This window comes from Nycticebus coucang, chromosome 3 (genome assembly GCF_027406575.1).
Source record: "Nycticebus coucang isolate mNycCou1 chromosome 3, mNycCou1.pri, whole genome shotgun sequence".
Classification (NCBI taxonomy): domain Eukaryota; kingdom Metazoa; phylum Chordata; class Mammalia; order Primates; family Lorisidae; genus Nycticebus; species Nycticebus coucang.
The window spans coordinates 131,778,945-131,804,157 of NC_069782.1; the positions used below are offsets into that span (position 1 = coordinate 131,778,945).

The window sequence follows — 25,213 nt, forward strand, 5'->3', positions numbered from 1 at the left end:
TTTACAACATACATTTATGACTTCATCAATGCTGTGGGTCTAGAGACTGGCCCGCAGAAGTTTTCTTTCTTTTGTTTTTTTGTAGAGACAGAGTCTCACTTTATCGCCCTTGGTAGAGTGCTGTGGCGTCGCAGCTCACAGCAACATCCAACTCCTAGGCCTAGGCGATTCTCTTTTTTTTTTGGTTTTTGGCTGGGTCTAGGTTTGAACCCGCCACCTCTGGCATATGGGACCGGCGCCCTACTCCTTGAGCCACAGGCACTGCCCTGGCCTAGGTGATTCTCTTGCCTCAGCCTCCCGAGTAGCTGGGACTACAGGCGCCCGCCACAACGCCTGGCTATTTTTTTGTTGCAGTTAGGCCGGGGCCAGTTTGAATCCGCCACCCTCAGTATATGGGGCCAGAGCCCTACCCACTGAGCCACAGGAGCCGCCCCTTTTTTCTTTTTCTCTCTCCTTTTTTTTTGAGACCGAGTCTCACTGTGTCACCCTCAGTAGAGTGCCATAATGTCACAGCTCACAGCAACCTCAAACTCTTAGCTTAAGCAATTCTCTTGCCTCAGCCTCTCCCAAGTAGCTGGGACTATAGGTGCCCGCCATTAACACCTGACTGTTTTTTGGTTGCAGTTGTCATTGTTTGGTAGGCCCGGGCTGGGTTCGAACCCACCAGCTCCAGTATATATGGCTGGTGCCCTAACCACTGAGCTATAGGCACTGAGCCAAGCTTTCCTTTTCATATAGCCTAGAAAGTTGTTAAACATTCAAGGATATAAAATCACACATGGCTGTATTGTGAGCGTATAGAATTATAATCATTGTACTCTTTAAAGATAAACAAGATAGAGATGAGTATGTATAGTTATCACTTATTTAAAAAACATTTCTTTTTTTCTCTATAAATGGGAAGATAAACAATAATATTTTTTAAATGGTGACCAATAGGGGAAGGAAAGAGCAGAATGGAGAGAGGACAGGTTAGGTGCAGTGGCTCACGCCTATAATCCTGACACTTAGGGAGGCCAAGACAGGAGGATTACTTGAGTTTGTGAGTTTGAGACCAACATGACCAAGAGTGATGCCCCTTCTTTACAAAAAATAGAAAAATTAGCTGGGCATGGTGGCAAATACCTCTAGTCCCGGCTACACCAGAGGCTGAGGCAGGAAGATTGCTTGAGCCAGGAATTTGAGGTTGCAGTGAGCTATCATGATGCCATTGTACTCTAGCCAGTGTAACAGAGTTTTTTTTAAAAAAAGAATTGAGAGGACAGAAAGCCAGACTTCTCTGAATTTACCTGGTTTGTAGATGGGTGAAATTTGTGAAAATGTAAAATTTTATATATATTATAAAACAAAATGAAAATTTTTTGTCCACGTGAGGTGACTCACGCCTATAATCCTAGCACCCTGGGAGGCCAAGATGGGTGGATTGCTTGAGTTCACAGCCAGCCTGAGTAAAAGCAATACCCTGTCTATACTAAAAATAGAAAACCTGAGGCAAGAGGATCACTTGAGCCCAAGGGTTGGAGGTTATTGTGAGCTATGATGATACAGCACTCTACCCAGTGCAACAGCTTGAGACTGTGTCTTAAAAAGAAAAAAAAAGAAAAGAAAATATTTTTCTGTGCTAGTTTTCTGTACTATATAATAAGTTATCACAAACTTAGTGGTTTTACAACACACATTTATGATCTCGTCCATGCTGTGGGTCTAGAGCAGGCGTCCTCAAACTTTTTAAACAGAGGGCCAGTTTACTGTCCCTGAGACCATTGGAGGGCCGGACTATAGTTTAAAAAAAAACTATGAACAAATTCCTATGCACACTGCACATATCTTATTTTGAAGTAAAAAAACAAAATGGGAACAAATACAATCACACAGCCTCATGTGGCCCATGGGCTGCGGTTTGAGGACCCCTGGTCTAGAGACTGGGTACAGCTTATCTCTGGGTCCTCTGCCCAGGTCCTTGCAAAGCTACAATTAAGGTATACATTCTCATTTGAAGGCTCTACTGGGAAAGAATCTGCTTCCAATTTCCCTTAGTTTTTTTTTTTTTTTTTTTTAAGATGCAGAGTCTCACTTCGTTGCCCTAGGTAGAATACTGTAGTGTCACAGCTCTTGGGCTTAGGCGATTCTCTTGCCTCAGCCTCCTGAGTAGCTGGGACTATAGGCGCCTGCCACCATACTTGGCTATTTTTTTGTTGCAGTTCAGCCAGGGCCGGTTCGAACCTGCCACCCTTGGTATATGGGGCTGGCGCCCTATCCACTGAGCCACAGGCGCCACCCAATTTTTTTTTTTTTTTTTTTTTTTGTAGACAGAGTCTCACTATGTTGCCCTCTGTAGAGTGCGACGACCTCACAGCTCAGAGCAACCTCCAACTCTTGGGCTTAAGTGATTCTCTTGACTCAGCCTCCCAAGCAGCTGGGACTACAGGCATCCACCACAATGCCTGGCTGTTTTTTGGTTGCAGTTGTCATTGTTGTTTAGCTGGCCCGGGCTGGGTTCAGACCGCCAGTGTTGGTGTATGTGGTTGGTGCCCTTACTGAGATACGGATGCCTAACCAGATTGTTGACAGAATTCCTTTCTACTTTACTATTCAAGTTAGCTTGCTTCGGTGGTTCCCATAGCTCAATGGGTAGGGTGCCGGCCACATACACTGAGGCTGGTGGGTTTGAACCCGGCCCCGGCCAGCTAAAACAACAATGACAATTGCAACAAAAAAGTAGCTAAGCGTTGTGGCGGGTGCCTTTAGTCCCAGCTACTTGGGAGGCTAAGGCAAGAGAATCACTTAAGCCCAAGAGTTTGAGGTTGCTTTGAGCTGTGATGCCACAGCACTTTATTTACCCAGAGTGACAGCTTGACATTTTATCTAAAAGAAAAAAAGTTAGCTACTTCAAAGCCAGCAATGGAGAAAAAGTCTCTGACCTATGTAGTGGAGTGACAGTCCCCTTTTTAAGTGCTTTCACCTGATTCAGTTAAGTCCACCCCGGATAATCTCTCTTTTAATTAATGCAGAATTATCTGAGTCAGCCTCATACCACACCACGTTAGGATGGCTACTATCAAAAAATAGATAATAATAATGTTAGCAAAGTCTTGGCAAAGATGTGGAAAAATCAGACCCTTGTACACTGTTAATGGGAATGTAAAATGGTGTAGCTGCTATGGGAAGCAGAATAGGGATTTCTCAGAAAATTAAAAATGGAATCACCATATGATCCAGCAATCTTATGTCAGGGCATGTGCCCAAAAGAATTGAAAGCAAGAACTTGAACAGATATTTGTACCCCAATGTTCACTGCAGCATTATTTACAATAGTCAAAAAAAGTAGAAGTAACCCAAGTGTCCATCAAAGATGAATGAGTAAACAAAATGTGATATATACATGTGACGGAATTATTATTCAGCCTTAAAAAGGAAAGGAAAATTCTGGTACATGCTACAACTTGGATGAACCTTGAAGACATGGTAAGTGAAACAAGCCAAACACAAAAGGACCAATACTATATGATTCCCCTTAGATGAAGTACCAAGAGAAGTCAACTGATACATAGAGACAGAAAATGAAATGGTGGTTGCCAGGGGCTAGAAGTAGGGAATGGAATTATTGTTTAATGAGTACAGGGTTTCAATTTGGGAAGAAAAAAGTTCTGGAAAAACAATATAAAGCTCCTATATGGAAAGATTCACTCAGGGAATTTCCCACTTGGATCTCTCCCCTCTGCCAGAGGCTCTGGTGTCTTTCCTTCCTTCCCTATTATTTTCATTCTTTTTTTTTTTTTTTTTGAGACAGAGTCTCACTATGTCACCCTAGGTAGAGTGCTGTGGTGTCACAGCTCACAGCAACTTCCAACTCCTGGGCTTAGGCAATTCTCCTGCCTCAGCCTCCTGAGTAGCTGAGACTACAGGCGCCCACCACAATGCCCAACTATTAAGCTATTCTCTTACCTCAGCCTCCTGAGCAGCTGGGACTACAGGCACCCGCCACAATACCCGGCTATTTTTTGTTGCAGTTTGGCCGGGACTGGGTTCAAACCTGCCACCCTTGGTATGTGGGGCAGGTGCCCTACTCACTGAGCCACAGGCACTACCCGATTCACAAAGTCTTAAAATAATAGTCAATCCAGTGTCAGTAGGAACTCCTAGATCCAGATTGTGGTTACTATATATGTTTCCCACTAAAACAAATCAGAGATTTCCCACTAAAACAAACAGAGATTTTAGAGAAACAGCTGATTCTAAGTGTGGGGCAGAAAATATACAAGATGAGCCTATAGTATCTTATACCAGGAAGCAAAAAAGTAATTAAAGATTACAAGGGTCCTGACAACAGTCCCAGTCAGTGTCTGCGGCAGACACTCCCACTAGAAGAATGGCACTGTGCCTTGGGTAGAGTACCAGGGTGTCATAGCTCACAGCAATTTCAAACTCTTGGGCTCAGGTGATCCCCTTGCCTCAGCTTCCTGAGTAAGTGGAACTATAAGGTGCCCACCACAATCCCCTGCTAGTTTTTCTATTTTTTAGTAGAGATGGGGGCTCAGTTTTGCTCAGGCTGGTCTTGAACTTCTGAGCTCAGGCAATCCACCCCAGAGTGCTAAGATTACAGGTTTGAGCCACCATATCCAGCCCATAATACTTAATAAGAGAAACAAACTAAAAAACCTGAATGATCATCTTTAGAAGACATGTCAATTTATTATACTAAAAACTGGCAAATAAAGGGGAAAAAACACATTAATCTGCCTTTCCTGTATAAATTACCCTCAGAATAGCTCTGAAAATTTCCAACCAAAACATAAAGAATAATAGAATTTGGACGGGCGTGGTGGCTCACGCCTGTAATCCTAGCACTCTGGGAAGCTGAGGTGGGTGGATTGCCTGAATTCATGGGTTTGACACCAGCCTGAGCAAGAATAAGACCCCATCTCTAAAATAGCCAGGCATTGTGGTGGGCACCTGTGGTCCCAGCTACTAGGGAGGCTGAGGTAAGAGAATCACTTGAGCCCAGGAGTTTGAGGTTGCTGCAAACTATGATGCCACAGTACTCTACTGAGGACAATAAAGTGGGCCTCTGTCTCAAAAAATAATAATAATAGAATTAAATCATCACTATTTATGAAAACTCATAATGAAATATTGGATCTAGGCAGTTGTCACCAATAGCTGCTAATAACTCAAATTCTAGGTCGTTGTATATTTATAGAAAATGCTAAGAGACAGAGGAACGTGTTAAATGATATGATGGAGAAGCAATTTGCAAAATTTAGATTATTAGAAATTCTACTGAACAGACAACTTGATTTCTTAAATAAATAAATTGAAATGGGCTCGGCACCTGTAGCTTAGCGGCTAGGGTACCAGCCACATGCACCGGAGCTGGTGGGTTCAAACCCAGCCCGGGCCTACCAGAGAACAATGACAACTGCAACAAAGAAATAGCCAGGCATTGTGGTGGGCACCTGAAGTCCCAGCTACTTGGGAGGCCGAGGCATGAAAATCGCTTAAGCCCAAGAGTTTGAGGTTGCTATGAGCTGTGAAGCCACGGCACTCTACCGAGGGTGACATAGTGAGACTCTGTCTCAAATAAATAAATAAATAAATAAAAGTAAATTGAAATGCAGAGAAAGGAGAAAGAAAACGACTGGGTGCTCATTGCTCAATGGTTAGAGCACTGGCCCCATGTACCAGGGCTGGTGGGTTGGAACCTGGCCTGGGCCTGCTTAAAAAAAACAAACAAAAACTTTAGATTAATAGATCAACCAATAAATGCACTGTGTAATCTTTGTTTGGATAGTAATTTGGATTTGTTTTTGAAACAGGGTCTCACTCTGTTGCCCTAAGCAGTGGTATGAACACAGTTCACTGCAGCCTTGAACTTCTGGGCTTAAGCAATCCTCCTGCCTTAACCTTCCTCATAGCTAGGACTACAGGTGTGCACCACCATACTCATCTAAATTTTATTTCTGTAGAGACAGGTCTTGGCTATTTTTTTAGTCTGGTCTCCCATTGCTGGCTTCAAGTAACCTCCTTTCCTGACTTACCAAAGTGCTGGGATTACAGGCCTGAGCCACTGTGCCTGGCTTGGATAGCAGTGTGAACAAAACAACTGTGAAAAGACTTATGGAAAGTCAATTTAAAGTATAACTTGAATATTTGCCATTTTAAGAATCTACTGTCGGGCGGCGCCTGTGGCTCAGTCGGTAAGGCGCCGGCCCCATATACCGAGGGTGGCGGGTTCAAACCCGGCCCCAGCCAAACTGCAACCAAAAAATAGCCGGGCGTTGTGGCGGGCGCCTGTAGTCCCAGCTACTCGGGAGGCTGAGGCAAGAGAATCGCTTAAGCCCAGGAGTTGGAGGTTGCTGTGAGCTGTGTGAGGCCACGGCACTCTACCGAGGGCCATAAAGTGAGACTCTGTCTCTACAAAAAAAAAAAAAAAAAAGAATCTACTGTCAGTTTTTTTTTTTAAGGCTTCAAATGAAGCAGTGGGAGTGGAGAAGGAACAAAGGAATCTATAACTGGTTGTGATCAATTAGTTGTAAACACCAGGGCAGTCGGACCAAACATACTGTCATTTTTGGGGGACAGGTATGATGCTGGTAATTATGGTAATGTTTTTTAAAAGCATCCTTATATTATTTTCTCTACTTTGGTTTAAAATTCTCCTTAACAACAAGTATTTTGGTTTTATTTCTAAAGCCTAAATTTCAGACCAGGAACTAATTTTTTTTTTAATGTGCTTGGAGGGGTTTGAAGTACAAAGCAGTATGGTGAGATGGTGGGCTAGCCAAGCCCTATTGGATTAGAGTGAGAAAGAATTCCTTGGAAACCGATTCTCTACTATTACTTCCATACCATGGCACTTTCCTTTCTCCCCAGACTGTTTCAGTGTGGTTGATGGCTGGGACGGAAGGTCGGGGTTATTAGTTTTGTTGACTTACCTAGTTTTCTCTGCCTCCACACTCAATCTAGTCACTCACTGAGCAGTGACTTCTTGAGAGCACTGGGACAAAAACCCTGAGCAGCCATACCAAGCCTGCCATTAGATGGTTCCACTCTGGTTCCATGCATTCATGGTCTTGTATTTGTAATGAGAACAGCGCTTGAGACACAATTTCTTTTCTTTTTCTTTTCTTTTTTTTTTTTTTTTTTTGAGACAGAGCCTCAAGCTGTTACCCTGGGTAGAGTGCTGTGGCACACAGCTTACAGCAACCTCCAACTCCTGGGCTTAAGCAATTCTCTTGCCTCAGCCTCCCAAGTAGCTGGGACTACAGGCACCCACCACAATGCCCAGCTATTTTTTGGTTGTAGTTGTCATTGTTGTTTGGGAGGCCCGGGCTGGATTCGAACCCACCAGCTCTGGTGTATGTGGCTGGCACCTTAGCCACTTGAGCTACAGGCGCCGAGCCACAATTTCTTTTTTCTTTTTGAAACAGAGCCTCAAGCTGTCACCCTAGGTAGAGGGCAGTGGCATTATAGCTCACAGCAACCTCCAACTCCTGGGCTCAAGTGATTCTCCTGCCTCTGCCTCCCAAGTAGCTGGGATTACAGGCATCTGTTACAATGCCCGGCTATTTTTTGGTTGCAGCCATCATTGTTGTTTGGCTGGCCCGGGCTGGATTTGAACCCACCAGCTCAGGTGTATGTGGCTGGCGCCTTAGCCGCTTCAGCCACAGGCGCCAAGCCACACAATTTCTTTTTTTGATCTTTGTAGCTCCTTACCTGACTCAGCAAGGTTCTTCTCTTCATAATAACTGGAAACCAAGGGGCCGGGCGTGGTGGTAATCCTAGCACTAGGAGGCTGAGATGGATGGATCCCTTGAGCTCACGAGTTCAAGACCAGCCTGAGCAAGAGTGAGACCCCATCTCTAAAAAATAGCTGGGCATTGTGGCAAGTATCTACAGTCTCAGCTACTTGGGAGGCTGAGGCAAGAGGATCACTTGAGCCCAGAGAGTTTGAGTTTCCTGTGAGCTATGATGCCACGACATACTACCGGGGGCAGAAAGTAAGACTCTGTCTCAAAACAAGAGTCTCACTTTGTCACCCTTGGTAGAGTGTTGTGGCATCATAGCTCATAGTAACCACCACCATGGCTAGGGAATTTTTAGAGACGGGGTCTCATTATGTTGCTCAAATTCGTCGACTTAAGCAATTCTCTTGCTTCAGCCTCCTAAGTAGCTGGGACTACAGATGCCCGCCACAACACCTGGCTATTTTTTGTTGTTGATGTTGTTGTCATTGTTGTTTGGCAGGCTCGGGCTGGGTTTGAACCTGCCCACCCTGGTGCATGTGACCAGTGCCATAGCCGCTGAGCTACAGGCGCCGAGCCTATTTATTTATTTATTGAGACAGAGTCTTACTGTGTGTCCTAGGTAGAGTACTATGGCATCATAGCTCACAGCAACCACAAACTTTTGGTCTTGAGCTCCTCTTGGTTCATCCTCCTAAGTAACTGGGACTGCAGACATGCACTACCACGTCTGGCTAGTTTTTCTATTTTTAGTAGAGACAGGGTCTTCCTTTTGCTCAGGCTGGTCTTGAACTCTTGAGTGCAAGCGATCCACCCATCTTGGCCTCCCAGAGTGCTAGGATTACAGATGTGAGCCACCTCACCCAAGCCCATATGTTTGATTTTTTCTCGAGACAGAGCCTCAAGCTGTCACGCTGGGTAGAGTGCTGTGGCATCATAGCTCACAGCAACCTCCAACTCCTAGGCTTAAGCGATTCTCTTGTCTCAGCCTCCCAAGTGACTGAGACTACAGGCGCCCGCCACAACGCCTGGCTATTTTTTGGTTGTAGTTGTCATTGTTGTTTGGCAGGTCCGGGCTGGATTCGAACCTACCAGCTCTGGTGTATGTGGCTGGCACCTTAGCTGCTTGAGCTATAGGTGCCGAGCCTCATATGTTTAATTTTAAAGGTTCAAAAGATCCTTGCGCTTTTTTTTTGTTTGTTTGAAATGTATGTAGAACTACGATTTTGAAAACTCCTTTAGTTCCTTTGGCTATAAGAATAAAGGGGATTAGGGCCAGGTCACACCTGTAATCTTAGCACCTTATGAAGCCAAGGTGGGGGGATTGCTTGAGGATAGGAGTTTGAGACCAGCCTGAGCAACATAATGAGACCCCATCTCTACAAAAAAAGAAAAATTCCCTAGACATGATGGTACTTGCCTATAGTCCCAAGGTACTCAAGAGGCGGAGGCAGGAGGATTGCTTGAGCCCTGGAGATTGAGGTTGCTATGAGCCATGATGAAGCCCCTGCATTCTAGCCCAGGCAATAGAGTGAGACACCATTTCAAAAAAGGGGATGGGGTGGGGCTGGACTCTGATTTGTAAATAGGTGGTGTCCTTCTGTGCCAATGAAGGTGAGAGGAGTGAGGGCAGGTTTTGCCCATTTACAACCCTTTGGGCAGATTCTTCCTTCTCACACTGGCAAGTGTCTAAACAGATGGAGCTGCTTTTTTTTTTTTTTTTTTTGTAGAGACAGAGTCTCACTGTACCGCCCTCGGGTAGAGGGCTGTGGCGTCACACAGCTCACAGCAACCTCTAACTCTTGGGCTTACGCGATTCTCTTGCCTCAGCCTCCCAAGCAGCTGGGACTACAGGCGCCCGCCACAACGCCCGGCTATTTTTTGTTGCAGTTTGGCGGGGGCTGGGTTTGAACCCGCCACCCTCGGCATATGGGGCCGGCGCCCTACTCACTGAGCCACAGGCGCCGCCCCAGATGGAGCTGCTTAAAATGAAGTAAGAGCATCTGCTAGATTAGGACTTGAAGCTCTAACTGGTGAGCAAAAATCAATAAATGCAATTTGACTAGTGTCAGCTATGAGCTGTGACCAGGTAAACCCCTATGGACTGTGTTGGCAGTTGAAGTACAGACCCTCACCATGGGGAGAATGAGGTTGTCCTGCTATGGGCCCTGTGTATTTGGGCGCAAGGTGAATGTCAAGGGTCCACAGTCCGTCTCTGGGCATAGCCATGTCAGTCCAGTCCCGAAAAGTTGGCAGCCCTCTAAACTTGCTTTGGGGTGGAGGGCCTACAGAAGCAGCACCAGCCCCCCAGCCTCCCCTGCTGTGACCTATGTTCCAGTTTTCTGATCTTCTCTGCTTAAAAGGGATTTTCCTTACACTTCACTATTTGCCTTTATGATTGTGGCTTTGAGGGAGAGGAAGGAAGCTGAAGAATAAGAAGTTTTTGAGAAAATTCATAGGGAAACAATTTTAAGTCTTCCTTTGACTGGCACTGAAATTCCTTTGATTCTAGACAAAACCTAGAAGGAATATCTTTACATTTCTTTTCAGTTTTATAAGAGCAAGTATGTCTCCTCTCACTCTTTTGTATTTAGGGAAGTGGTACTACACATTCATTTTCCCTCAGTGTTTTTCAACCACATTTAGCCAAATTAACATCAGATAAAACTAGTTGAAAGAAACGCTCTAACAAAACATGAAAGTGAAGCTTTCAAGTTATAAAACTGCATTCAGCACTTTTTTTTTTCTTCTTCATGTGGTCACCCTCAGTAGAGTGCCGTGGCATCTTTATCTCTCAGCAACCTCAAACTCTTGGGCTCAAGTGATCCTCTTGGTTCAGCCTCCCAAGTAGCTGGGACTACAGATCTTTGCCTAGTTTTTCTATTTTTAGTAGAGACAGGGTCTCGCTCCAGCTCAGACTGGTCAAGAACGTGGGAGCCCAGGCAATCTACCCACCTTTGCCTCCCAGAGTGCTGGGATTACAGGCATGAGCCACTGTACCCTACCTGCATTCAGAATTTTTTTTTTTTTTTTTTTTGCAGTTTTTGGCCGGGGCTGGGTTTGAACCCACCACCTCCGGCATATGGGGCCAGCGCCCCACTTCTTTGAGTCACAGGTGCTGCCCCATTCAGAATTTTTTAAAGCTGGGTAAATTGGGACAGGTCTTAATTCTTGCTTTCACTGCTTAACCAGTTTGGGAAAACTTTGCAACTGGTCACCATCTACATCATCTATCCAGCTTTGAAGAACTTTGCCTCTTAGCTAACAAAAGGTCGTTAACTACACTGATAGGAAATGTATTTTTGGTTTCTTCACCCAGTTTGTTTGTTCTGTTGGGGTTTTTTTTGTTTTTGTTTTTGTTTTTCTTTCTTAAAGAAAAGTTTTTGTCTTGGCCTTTCTTTGGAGGGGTTTGATTTGAAACCCTGCAGTGGATCTCTTGTGCAATCATGCTCCTGGGATTTCCTTCTTTCAGCCATCAGTTTGCCGTGCATGTGTGTGGAGAAAAGCAAGGGTGCCAAATTCTGTTGTTTTGTACCAACTGAAGCTTCTGAACTCCAGATTATTCCATCTTTTCCTCTTCCTGAAGGAGGTGGAGTGTTAAAGGGGAATTATCTAGAACATTTGTTTTTTTGCTGCTGTGTATTTGTACATTGTTGCATTGAACTGTTGTCCAAAGTTCCCAGGGTGGGCTTTGCCTCATGCTTCCGCTTCAAGGCTCTTAGCTTGGGTGTGGAGAGTAAGGGCAGATAGGCAGGGAAATAGAGGCAGGTGCTCACTTACAGCTTTATTTGGATCCCTGGAGGAAGGAGAGTTGTTACCAGGAAAGGGTGAGTATTGATCTTTCTTCCCCAGCAAGAAGAGGGTCTGTTGCCCTTACTTTGGTGTGTGGGTACTGTCAGGTGAAAGTAGAGTCTGCCCACAGGAGGCTCTGGGTCTTAGAGTGCTGGGATAGTGAAAACAGTGCCCTCTGTACAATACCTGGGCCCTGCTTGTCAGAATGATTTGTGAACACCAAGAAAGTTAGAGGAGTGGAGACTTTTTCTTGTGAGGGTATGATGGCTGCACAATCTGAGTCTGCCAGCCTGCTTAGGGGTACCTCCCATTTTCCTGCTCTCTAAAACACCTTTTACAGACCACCCACTCCTTTATTCCTAGCATACTCCATCTGCATTTCCTGCCCTTGATCTCTCTCCCTGGAGCTTCTCAGAGCACTCAAAAGAGCACCTGGGAAAAGGGGCATCTGACTTCAGGGCTCCAAGCTTCAACCACGAGAAACTCACACTCCTGAGCTCCAAAAGGGAACATTAGCCTCCTTTCCACAGACCAGGTATATTAATTCTGACCGCTGGGGTGGAGCATTACTTTCAAAGCTATTATGTAAAACATCACTGATACTGTACTTTTACACAGAAGGGAGACAGACTTGCATTCTCCAAAATTGGGATGAATTAACAGCTCTTGAAGAATGTATTTGTTTCTCAATGTTTCAAAAGCAGCACTAATTATTATACAAACAATAGCTGTTTTCTTCCGCAACCCATTTTTCTAGATTTTGCTAACTTATTATATCCAAGCCAGTCCAACTTCAAACCACCATGACTAAGGCTGGATGTGAAGGGTTGGGTACAGGTGCGATGGCGGCTAGTTTGTGGAGCCAGTTAGAATCTGCACAGCTGTTCAGCCCCACTCCCCAACTTTTAAATTCTTACCAGAGAGCTGTTTGGTAATTGGGAATGAAACACGAAGGAATGAAATCTTTCTCTCAGTTAAGCAAGGTGAAGAACTATAACTAGCCCTTTTGGGGACTCTCTTTGCCACCTTAGAGTGGTACTTACTTTTTGGTAAATTTGCCAAACAGCATAAAAATGTGGGATAGCTGAGGGAGGTTTCTGATGGTACTTGGGGGCAAAGCTCAGTAGAGGAAAGGGAACAGAAAATAATTATCCAGTCCTCACTTGGAATGGCCTTCTTTGCAATACCAGGTGACTCCTCTGCTGTGTGCTTAGAGGTCCCAGGGATTTTCTTTCTAACTTCTTAGTGGGGATTCTTCAGAGAGCCATAGAGAGGAAGTGAGCTCAGAGCTTCTCTAACCACTGGAGGGAACAGCTGGACCTCTGAGGGTGGGGTTATTAGCATTTGAAAACCCCTCTGAAGGGGACTAGAGCTTTTTGGGGTAGGCGCTGGGGCCTTGAGTGGTGCTGAGACCTGCCGAGACCTGCCGTGGCTCTAACATAATGGGGTGGAGCATTCAGGGCATAAAGACTAGACCCAACTCAAGAATGTGCCCATTGTGGCTTTGTCCCAGGCTTGAAAACTGTGACTACGACTCTTTCTTTGTTAAGAAAGACTGTTCTTGGCCACAGCAAGTCTAGTTCTCTCACCAGGCAGGGCTGGGAAAGACCCCCACCACTTGCTAAAAAGTTCTGTTAATTAGCATCATTGTGTTCTCTTAACATTTCTGTAAAAAGTTGAATTTTCTCTTTCCTACTTTTAACCAGTAGCACCTTTTGCCAAATCTTGATCACACATGCTGAGGGTGGAATGTGTTGGTCCCGGAGCAGCAATTTGGCCTGACTCCTTTTTCTTGTATTAGGGTCTCCCTTTCCCAACTTCTTAAATTAAGCCCCTTTCCAAATTAAGCCTACACAACATGCCTTTGAATTTTTTTTTTTGAGACACGGTCTCACTCTGTTGCCTAGGCTAGATTGCAGTGATGTCATCATAGCTGCAGTGAGCTGTGAGGATGCCACTGCAGCTTTCAGCTTCTGGGCTCAAGTAATCCTCCAGCGTCACCCTCCCAAAATGCTAGGATTACAGACATGAGCTACCTCACTTCATTTCAACAGTTTGGTTTGTACAACATTAATTTTAAATTATTGGCTTGGTGCCTGTGGCTCAAGTGGCTAAGGCACCAGCCACATAAACCTGAGCTGGCAGGTTCAAAACCAGCCTGGGCCAGCCAAACAACAATGACGGCTGCAACCAAAAAATAGCCGGGTGTTGTGGCGGGCACCTGTAGTCCGAGCTACTTGGGAGGCTGAGGCAGGAGAATCACTTGAGCCCAGGAGTTTGAGGTTGCTGTGAGTTGTGATGCCACCATACTCTACCCAGGGTGACAGCTTGAGGCTCTGTCTCAAAAAATAAAATAAAATAAAATAAATTATTGTCAGTTCTGGTCAATAAAAGGCCATGGCTCCAGACCTTCTCAGCCTTTTCTCTTTTTCCAGCCTAAATCCTTTACTGATTGTGGGTATACAGTATTTCTACAGACTAGACAATAGCAGAAACGCCAGCGGGCCCATCAGTTTCTTAACAGGGGCAATGGTGCCATCTACTGGGCACTTGCTGTCAGCTACAGGTTCTGTGGCAGAGCCTGTTTTCTTGGGTGAGAGCATCCTTACTATATTCCAGTACAGAAGTAACAACATACAGAAGTAACAACATGGGTGGCATCTGTGGCTCAGTGAGTAGGGCGCCGGCCCCATATGCTGAGGGTGGCGGGTTCAAACCCACCCCCGGCTGAACTGCAACCAAAAAATAGCCGGGCGTTGTGGCGGGCGCCTGTAGTCCCAGCTACTCGGGAGGCTGAGGCAAGAGAATCGCTTAAGCCAGGAGTTGGAGGTTGCTGTGAGCTGGGTGAGGCCACGGCAGTCTACCAAGAGCCATAAAGTGAGACTCTGTCTCTACAAAAAAAAAAAAAAAGTAACAACATACAGCAGTAGTAAGCACTACTTGAGGAAACAGGCTTGGATATTGTGGTTGGACAGGGTTCTCAGAGTCACAACTATTAAAAAACAAAGGCAAGGGGCGGCGCCTGTGGCTCAGTGAGTAGGGCGCCGGCCCCATATGCCGAGGGTGGCCGGTTCAAACCTGGCCCCGGCCAAACTGCAACAAAAAAATAGCCGGGCGTTGTGGCGGGCGCCTGTAGTCCCAGCTGCTCGGGAGGCTGAAGCAAGAGAATCGCGTAAGCCCAAGAGTTAAGAGGTTGCTGTGAGCCGCGTGACGCCACGGCACTCTACCCAAGGGCGGTACAGTGAGACTCTGTCTCTACAAAAAAAAAAAAAATTGGAACCCAACTCTATACAATGTTACAATATGCTTCCTTTTTCTATTTTCAGGAGAGACGGGGTATTGCTCTTGCTCATGCTGATCTCAAACTCCTAAACTCAAGCAATCCACCTGCCTCCCAGAGTGCTGGGATTATAGGGTGCGCCACCATGCCTGGCAGGTTACACATTGTTTTTCAACCATCACCATCATCCATCTCTAGAACTTTTTCATCTTCCTCAAGTGAAATTCTTTTTTTTTTTTTTTTGTAGAGACAGAGTTTCACTTTATTACCCTCGGTAGAGTGCCGTGGCCTCACACAGCTCACAGCAACCTCCAACTCCTGGGCTTAAGCGATTCTCTTGCCTCAGCCTCCCGAGTAGCTGGGACTACAGGCGCCCGCCACAACGCCCGGCTATTTTTTGGTTGCAGTTTGGCAGGGGCCGGGTTTGAACCCGCCACCCTCCGTATATGGGGCCCGCGCCTTACCGACTAAGCCACAGGCGCCGCCCCCTCAAGTGAAATTCTGTATCCATTAAGCAATAACTCCCCATTCACCTCACTGGCAGCCTCTGGCAACTACCATTCTGTTTTCTGTCTCTGAATCTGGCTACTGTAGGTACCTTAACGTAAGTGGAATCATACAGTATTTGTCCTTCCTTTTTATTTTCAGAAGGACCTTCCTTTTATTTTTTTTTTATTTTATTTTTTTGAGACAAAGTCTCACTGTGTCACCCGTGGCATCACAGCTCACAGTAACCTCAAACTCCTGGGCTTAAGCAATTCTCTTGCCTCAGCCCCCAAGTAGCTGGGACCACAGGCACTCAGCACAAGTCTCGGCTATTTTTTGAATGCAGTTGTCGTTGTTTAGCTGGTCTGGGCCAGATTCAAACCCACCAGCCTTGGTGTATGTGGCTGGCGCCGTAACCACTGTGCTACGGGCGCTGAACTTGGCCTTCCTTTTTAAAGCTGAATAATATTCCATCATATGTAAGTACTACATTTGTTAATCTGTTCACATGTTGATGGACATTTGGGTTGTTTTTACTTTTTGCCTATTGTGAATAATGCTGTTATGAACATTGGTATATAAATATCTGCTTGAGACACTGCTTTCAGTTCTTTTGGCTGTATACCCAGAAGTGAGATTGCTGTATCATATGGTAATTCTATGTGCAATTTTCTGAGAAACCTCCATACAGTTTTACACAGCAGCTGCACCATTTCACATTCCACCAGCAATGGCCAAGAGTTCCAATTTCTCGGGCTCAGCGCCTGTGGCTCAAGCGGCTAAGGCGCCAGCCACATACACCTGAGGTGGAGAGTTCAAATCTAGCCCGGGCCCGCCAAACAATGACGGCTGCAACCAAAAAATAGCTGGGTATTGTGGTAGGCGCCTGTAGTCCCAGCTACTTGGGAGGCGGAGGCAGGAGTTGGAGGTCGCTTGAGTTCAGGAGTTGGAGGTCGCTGTGAGCTGTGATGCCACAGCACTCTACCCAGGGTGACAGCTTGAGGCTCTATCTCAAAAAAAAAAAAAAAAAAGGGAGTTCCAATTCTTCTGCTTCCTCACCAGCACTTGTTATGTTCTGGTTGTATTATTATTTTTTATAATAATCATCATAACGAGTATAAAGTAGTATCTCAAAAGTGGTTTTTATTTGTATTTCTTTTCATCTTCTTGATGGTGTTATTTACAATACAAAAGGTTTTAATTTTGATGAAGATCAATTTATGTATCCTTTCTTCCTTGTGCTTTTGGTATTACATCTAAAAAACCATTGCCTAATCCAAGGTCAGAAGATCTGCTCCTATGCTTTCTTCTGAAAGTTTTATAGTTTAGAAATAGTAGTTAGGTCCGTTATCCATTTCAAGTTAATTTTTGTTTGTGGCATAAGGAAGTAATCCAACTTCATTCTTTTGCATATCTTCTGGATATAGTTGTTCCAGCACTATTTTCTGAAAAGACTATTCTTCCCTCTAATGAATTGTCTTGGCAATCTTGTCAAAAATTAGTGGTCATAAGTGTGAGAGTTTATTTCTGGACTCTCAATTCTGTTACATTGATCAAATGTGTACCCCAGGGCGGCACCTGTGGCTCAGTCAGTAAGGCGCCGGCCCCATATACCGAGGGTGGCGGGTTCAAACCCAGCCCCGGCCAAACTGCAACAAAAAAAATAGCCGGGTGTTATGGCGGGTGCCTGTAGTCCCAGCTACTCGGGAGGCTGAGGCAAGAGAATTGCTTAAGCCCAGGAGTTGGAGGTTGCTGTGAGCTGTGTGACACCACGGCACTCTACCAAGGGCCATAAAGTGAAACTCTGTCTCTACCCAAAAAATAAATAAATAAATAAATGAAATAAAAATTTAATAAAAAACAAAAACAAATGTGTACCCCAGGGCAATACCACACTGACTTGATTAGTTTTGTAGCATGTTTTGAAATCAGGCAGCTTATATCCTTCAACTTTGCTTTTTTTTTCCTCAAGATTGTTTTGGCTCTTCTGGGTCTCTTGTATTTCCGTAAGAATTTTAGAGTTAGGTTCGGCACCTGTAGCACAGTGGTTACGGCGGCAGTCACATACACTGAGGCTGACGGGTTCAAGCCCGGCCCAGGCCAGTTAAACAAGGACAACTGCAACAAAAAATAGCTGGGCGTTGTGGCAGGTGCCTGTAGTCCCAGCTACTTGGGAAGCTGAGGCAAGAGAATCGCTTAAGCCCAAGTGTTTGAGGTTGGTGTGACGCCATGTCTCAAAAAAAAAAAAAAAGAAAGAAAGAATTTTAGAGTCAGTTTTTGAATTTCTAAAAAAAGCATCTGGCATTTTTATTGGGATTACATTCAATCTGTAGATCAATGTAGAGGATTCTACCATCTAAATAACGTTAAGGCTTCCAATGCACGAATATCAGATGTTTTTCCATTTATGTATATCTTCTCTTTCTTTTTTTTTTTTTTGAAACAGTTTCACTATGTCGCCCATGGTAAAGTACCATTGTCACACAGCTCATAGCAACCTCAGACTCTTGGGCTGAAGCAATTCTCTTGCCTCAACCTCCCAAGTAGCTGGGACTACAGGTGCCCACTGCAACACCCAGCTAATTTTGTTGCAGTTGTTTAGCTGGCCCTACCCGGGTTTGAACCCACCACCATTGGTGTACGTGGCTGGCACTGTAACCACTGTGCTACAGGCGCAGAGCCTATCTTCTCTAGTTTCTTTCAACAAAGTTTTGTAGTTTTCTAAGTATTATGTTCTTTTTGGCTCGGCGTCACAGCTCTTAACAACTTCAAACTCTTAGGCTTAAGCGATTCTCTTGCCTCAACCTCCCAAGTAGCTGGGACTACAGGTGTCCTCCACAACACCCGGCTATTTTTTTTGTTGTTGCAGTTGCATTGTTGTTGTTTTTTTAGCTGGCCGGGGTCAGGTTCGAACCTGCCACCCTCAGTGTATGTGGCTGGCACTTTGCGGACTGAGCTATGGGCGCCGCTGGGCTTGAACTTTGTTATGTGTTTGTGTTGGGATGAGGTTAATTACAAATTCAATCCTTTGACTTGTTGTGTTGTTTCTTACTTACAGAACTTGCGAGCCACTTGTAGACACATGCTTCTATAATAGGAGAGGGAATCTGAGAAGAGTGAGTCCAGCAGGAATTTGGAAATTTAGGGGTTACTAGTTGGCTGTGCTTAGGCCTCTGCTTTCTCCTTCCCTTTGTTATTATGTGTCCCTTAGAGGAAACAGTCTTCCTTCTCTCTCCTGAATAAACACTATTGAGGTTAGGACCAGTAAGTTGAGCCTGTCGCTTGGATGGAAAAGATGGCTGTGTAGCTTTACCTGACACAGGAGGGAGTTAGTATTCAGACTAAGACACATCAGCAGAAGCTCTCTTAGGCCTCCCAGGAGCCTTCAGGCCCGGGTGGGTATGGGGGTGGGTGGGTGTGTATTCACACGTATGTGTGTTCTCTATCCCTTACCTTAAATACTTATAAAATGTAGGCTCAGCGCCTATAGCTCAAGTGGCTAAGGCTCCAGCCACATACACCAGAGCTGGTGGGTTCAAATCCAGCTTGGGCCTGCCAAACAATGACAACTACAACCAAAAAATAGCTGGGCGTTGTGGTGGGTGCCTGTAGTCCCAGATACTTGGGAGGCTAAGGCAAGAGAATTGCTTAAGCCCAGGAGTTAGAGGTTGCTGTGAGCTGTGATGCCACAGCAATCTACCCAAGCTTGAGGCTCTATCTCACAAAAAAAAAAAAAGAGGGCGGCGCCTGTGGCTCAGTCGGCAGGACACCGGCCCCATATACCTAGGGTGACGGGTTCAAACCCAGCCCCTGCCAAACTGCAACCAAAAAATAGCCGGGTGTTGTGGCGGGCGCCTGTAGTCCCAGCTACTTGGGAGGCTGAGGCAAGAGAATTGCTGAAGCCCAGGAGTTGGAGGTTGCTATGAGCTGTGTGAGGCCACGGCACTCTACCAAGGGCCATAAAGTGAGACTCTGTCTCTACGGAAAAAAAAAAAAAAATAAGAAAGAAAGAAAAAGAAATTCGTAAAAAGTAAAAGGACCTCAACTGTTGAGATTCCCAGATCATAAATGATAGACTATGATGACTGCAGCACAGCCATTTAAAGAACCAGGTAGCTCTCAATACACTGATATGACGTGAGCTCTAAGATAAAACATTAAGTGAAATCTGCAAAATAGTTTGCTTCCATCTGTTTCAGAACTAAAAATGGAAGGGAACCTATAGATACAAATAGGGTGATAAATGCGGAGTACCTTGGGTAGCCAATGTAAGAGTTAGGGAGACTTCATCCTCCTCTTATCATTATAACAAAAGTGACCTTAAACAAAAAAATGTATGTGAAGTACAGGGGTGCAGCTGTGAGGTAGCTTGGAAACAGCTGTCCCTTGGAAGAGTCTATCAAGGGCTATGAGATATCATCCAGACCTCCATTTACTTGAAGTCTTGTGTTCCTCAGAAATCCCTAAATCTGTCTACTTGTGAGGAACTGGTGACAAATTTCAAAGGTCCTCCAAGATTGAGTGGGTGTTCCCTTCCACGCACTGTTTCAGCTGCATAGAAATCCTGGTCTGTCTTTCCAAGGTGAAGAGTTTTTACTGCCCTCCAGCCTCTTTGTGGACTTCTGGCCAATGGCCCATAGAAAAGCACCTTATTCTTTCCTGGAAGATCTGATTATGGCTGCCACCTCCCCCCCGAGTCAGGGTGCTGGGGAGGTGAAGCAGATGCCAGAAGTCTTTGGGTTTCTCAGGCCAAGTGAGCATCCATTCCAGCAGCCTGTCCTTTTCCATTCATTCTATCATTGAAGGCTGACAGAATTGACAAACAGGAACAATTTGGGTTTTTTTTTCAAATATCCTCAAATTCCTTGCTTCTACCTGGAATGATTTCTTCTCCCTCTTCACAAAGGATGCCTCAAAAGGCTGGGGAGCCACCCAGCATGGACTTCTCAGATCCCAGGTCAGATTCCAGGCCTGGATCCAGGGCCTCAAACACTGAGGATCCTCATGTCTCCCCCACAGAGAACACCTTCTGCAGCGGGGACCATGTGTCTTGGCACAGCCCTTTGGATAACAGTGAGTCAAGAATTCAGCACATGCTGCTGACAGAGGACCCACAGATGCAACCTGTGCAAACACCCTTTGGGGTGGTTACTTTCCTCCAGGTGAGGGGCATGTGGGATGTTGGCTCAAGCTTTCCCATAGGAAAAGTTCTAGCAAGACAGGGGTGCTTGGGTAGAAGGAATAAATGGAGTAGAAGCTTTCCTTTGGTCTTCTCGTATTTTCTCTTCCTTCTAATGGTTTTTCAGGTGATTAAGATGGTTTAACTTGGTCAGCATCCGTAGCACAGTGGTTTTGGCGCCAACCACATGCACCCAGGGTGGTGGGTTCGATCCCAGCCCAGGCCAGCTGAACATGAATGACAATTGCAAAAAAATAGCTGGGTGTAGTGGCAGGCACCTATGGTCCCAGCTACTTGGGAGGCTGAGGCAAAAGAATCACTTAAGCCCAAAAAGCGTTTGAGGTTGCTGTGAGCTGTGATGCTCTCTACTGAGGGTGACATGGTGAGACTGTCTCAAAAGAAAAAAAAAGATGGTTTAACCTGCTGAGATGAGAGAAGGAGTAAGGGCCATTTAGGTGGGAGGGAATGGCTGTAACAGGGAGGGTGCTCACTGAACTGATAAAGACCCAGACAGTCATAGATAACAGGATTTCCCAGCAGAAGCCAGCTCTGGGTTGGACTTACCTTTCTCAGAAGCAGTGTGAATCTACCTCAGCTTTGGCCACCACTTGCTTTTGGTCATGATAAGGTCCATGCAAAGATTTAGTTGGTTCCCTTGAGATTTACACAGAGGCAGAGCCCTTGATAAGTAAGGGAGCTTCTCTGCAAGATGCTATGGCCCTGTGGTCATGGTTGCAAGTTTGATGGATCTCAAAATCTTCTTTGTTCACATTCCCCATGGTACTAGCCTGAGAAGGAATGTCTCCCTAAAGCTGTCCTGCTTCCAGAGACATGGTTTGAGGACCCATCCCGAGTTGGCTCAGTCCTTGATTTTTCTCTGCAGCTTGAAACTAGACTTTATGTCAGCCAGGCACCTGACCTGTCCCAGCAAGGGCAAAGGTCGGGCCTCAGTGCCCATCTGTAGACCCAGACACTGCCTGCTGAGGGAACCATACCATTTTGGACACACCAGCCCCTGAGCACAGGTCCTGACTGAGGTCCCCGCACTTGAGATAACCCTGAGAAAGTATAGGTGGCTCACCTTCTGGGAGGGATGGTCATTAACACACAATGGCTTCTTATTCTTAGATTGTTGGGGTCTGCACTGAGGAGCTGCACTCAGCCCAGCAGTGGAACGGCCAGGGTATCCTGGAGCTGCTGCGCACGGTGCCTGTGTGAGTGCCTGCTGCCTATGAGGCAGGAGCCTCTGGGGGCCGGGGGTGGGAATCCCTCCTTCATCCCACACATAGGGCTCTTTCTCATTGTTGCGTCAGGATTGTTTTTCATATCAGGGCTTCCTGATGATACACTCCCTGTCAGCCCCTGACTGTGAACTATTCCCCTCTGTTCTGGGCCTAGGGCAGCAAACAGGGTTACAGGCCCAGCTCATCCGCTCTGACACTCAGTTACCACTTTGTCCCCTTTCCTTGTCCACAGGGCTGGCGGCCCCTGGCTGATAACTGACATGCGGAGGGGAGAGACCATATTTGAGATCGATCCACACCTGCAAGTATGTCTTGAGTGAGGAAAACCTTTCTAGCACATTGTGTCTAGGCCTCTTTCTAGCACATTGTGTCTAGGCCTCTTCCAAATAACAGTAGCTTTCATCCTGGGAAAATAAAGGAGCTTTACATATGAGTGCGTAGAAATATGGCATAATTTGGAATTTGTCCCCTGAATTCTGCAAAGTGCATAGGGAGCAGAAATTTTAGCCCAGGAAAACTAGTCTCAGATACTTATATTTTTGCATTGAAAAATGACAGATTTTATTGTATATAAATTATATAATAGGTTTTTATCAAATCAGATCACCAGCACTGAAAGTAAATAAGTATCGTGGATTGCTTACCAGTATTCATTCCCCTACTACCCTTTTTTAAAAGGTACACAGGCTGGGTACTGTGGCTCACACCTGTAATCCCAGGGAGGCTGTGAGGATTGCTTGAGGCCAGAAGTTTGAGACCAGCCTGGGCAACACAGCAAGACACGTCTAAAAAAGAATAAAGAAATAAGAAAAAACTAGCAAGATGTGGTGGCATGTACCTTGTAATCTCAATTACTCAGGAAGCTGAACCAGGAGGATCACTTGATCCCAAGAGTTCAGTTGTACAATGAGCTATGATTGGGCCACCGCATTCCAGCTTGGGCAACAGAGAGACTCTGTCTCTCAAAAAGAAGATAGAGCGAGCTGGCACTGTGGCTCAACACCTGTAATCTCAGCACTTTGGGAGGCCGAGGTAGGCAAATCACCTGAGCTCACAAGTTCAAGACTAGCCTGAGCTAGAGTAAGACCCCATCTCTAAAAATAGCCAGATGTTAGAACGGTAACAGGGTCTTGTTCTAAAAGGATTTTGAGGTAGCCGGCTCAAAAGAGAGGCAGTCTAAAAAAATAAAGAGTCCCATATGTTACTGGGGGTGGACGGGAGTGGGGGAGGCCTGGGGGTGAGGAGGTGGAGAGGTCGGGTAGAGGGTATATGGGGTCTGTTCCCCAGGAATGACAAGCTGGGGAAACAGGTGTTTCTCCCATTTAATGGATAAACCTGAGCTTGGGGGATTTAAAAAATGTTTTGCAAAATTACAGTGCCTCCAGGATCACAAATTCAGAAGTGGAAATCAGTCAGACTTCTCTCTCAATGCTGAGGTGGAAATTTGTTTTTCAAAAGGAAGATTCTCCAGGTAGTTTGTTAGGTTAGCACAAGCTAAGGGCCACCAAAGCTGGCTGGTTACCCAACCTAGGAAACAGAGCTCATTTGAAACACAAACTCATAATGGCTTCCATCTAACTTCTAACCTGTGCATGACTTGACTAGAATTAGTTCAGCCAAAGTGCAGGGAGAGGGCTGCACACTAGCTCTGGGTGAGCTAGTCAGTGAAACCCGGGCCCAGCCGGTGTATGTGCCTGAGCTTCCATTATCACTATTGCAACTAGTTATTGTCCGAAACATACTCCTACCTGTCCTAAGTACGTTCGCCTTTAGAAAATATTCGAGGGGCGGCACCTGTGGCTCAGCTGGTAGGACGCCGGCCCTATATACCAAGGGTGGTGGGTTCAAACCCAGCCCTGGCCGAACTGCAACAAGAAAATAGCTGGGCGTTGTGGTGGGCACCTGTAGTCTATAGTCCCAGCTACTTGGGAGGCTGAGGCAAAGGAATTGCCTAAGCCCAGGAGTTGGCGGTTGCTGTGAGCCATGACACCACATTGAGGGCAATAAAGTGAGACTGTGTCTCTAAAAGAAAAAAAAAAAGAAAAGAAAATATTCGAGGGTGGTGACTGTGGCTCAGTGAGTAAGGCACCGGCCCCATATACCAAAGGTAGTGGGTTCAAACCCGGCCCCGGCCAAACTGCAAAAAAAAAAAAAAATAGCCAGTGTTGTGACGGGCGCCTGTAATCCTAGCTTCTCAGGAAGCTGAGGCAAGAGAATTGCTTGAGCCCAAGAGTTCGAGGTTGCTGTGAGCTATGACTCCACGGTACTCTACTCAGGGCAACAAAGTGAGACTCTATCTTGGGGAAAAAAAAAAGAAAGAAAGTAGAGAATAATACAGACCTTCTTTCATGTAAACACCCCATGGCCACCACTACTCTGTAATAGACAGTGGCTTAGGTGATATTGGCCCCATAGCCCACCTGCAGTCGTGAGCACTGATTGGTCTCACAATCCCATCCACTCCTTTGACACATTTTCCATTCTGGGCAGTCAGATTCCAAGCTCCTGCCCTGGGTAGGTTGGCACGCCTTGATGTGTAAAGGGATCTTTAGATATAACCTACTGTGACCCACCTGGAAGAGTTTCAGTGTCATCTTTGCTGTTTTATTTTTTTTTATTTTTGTAGAGACAGAGTCTCACTTTATGGCCCTCGGTAGAGTGCCGTGGCCTCACACAGCTCACAGCAACCTCCAACTCCTGGGCCCAAGCGATTCTCCTGCCTCAGCCTCCCAAGCAGCTGGAACTACAGGCGCCTGCCACAGTGCCCGGCTATTTTTTGGTTGCAGTTTGACCGGGGCCAGGTTTGAACCCGCCACCCTCGGTATATGGGGCCGGCACCCTACCAACTGAGCCACAGGCGCCGCCCATGCTGTTTTATTTTTTATTGTTTTTATGAGACAGTCTCATTTTGTCACCCTGTGTGTCATAGCTCACAGCAACCTCAAACTCTTGGGGCTCAAGCGATCTCTTGCTTCTGCCTTTCAAGTAGCTGGCTCACCACAACGCCTGGCTAATTTTTTAGAGACGAGGTCTTGATCTTACTCAGGCTGATCTCAAACTCCTGAATTCAAGCAATCCATTCATCTCGGCCTCCCAGAGTGCTAGGATTACAGGCCTGAGCCACCAAACCTGGGTGTCTTTGCTATTTTAGAGGCACTCCTTTGGCATGCAGGTGAATTTTGGAAGCCTCTAGAGCAGTGATTCTCAACCTTCCTAATGCCACAATCCTTTAATACAGTTCCTGTGGATCACGACCCACAGGTTGGGAACCACTGCTCTAGAGCATAACTGCCTTTCTTATGGGTTGCTCATGAAGCAGAAGAATTAGATGGCTTATAATGTGCCTGCTGTGTATCTGACTCCTTCTACTCCCTCCATCAACTGCAGGTCATTGCTGCCTCTGAACCTTTTATTGCTTCTGTAAAGTTCTGGTAGGCCACAGGCAGCACCAGGAGTTCCATGTGCTAGAGCAAGAGAGAGGTGGCAA

At 45.9% G+C, this 25,213-nt stretch overlaps 2 protein-coding genes across 5 annotated transcripts in view; both read left to right on the forward strand.

Moving 5' to 3' along the window:
• The window catches only part of MFSD13A (major facilitator superfamily domain containing 13A), a 294,129-nt gene that overhangs the window by 109,057 nt on the left and 159,859 nt on the right, over positions 1-25,213 (forward strand). The window lies entirely within an intron of this gene.
• SUFU (SUFU negative regulator of hedgehog signaling) overlaps positions 1-25,213 on the forward strand; it is a 138,625-nt gene that overhangs the window by 68,126 nt on the left and 45,286 nt on the right. For all 4 annotated transcript variants that reach the window (XM_053583064.1, XM_053583065.1, XM_053583068.1 and 1 more), the window contains exons 4-6: positions 20,323-20,465; positions 21,611-21,696; positions 21,959-22,031. In XM_053583064.1, the coding sequence (XP_053439039.1) occupies positions 20,323-20,465; positions 21,611-21,696; positions 21,959-22,031 (302 nt within the window). The remainder of the gene's footprint in view (positions 1-20,322; positions 20,466-21,610; positions 21,697-21,958; positions 22,032-25,213) is intronic.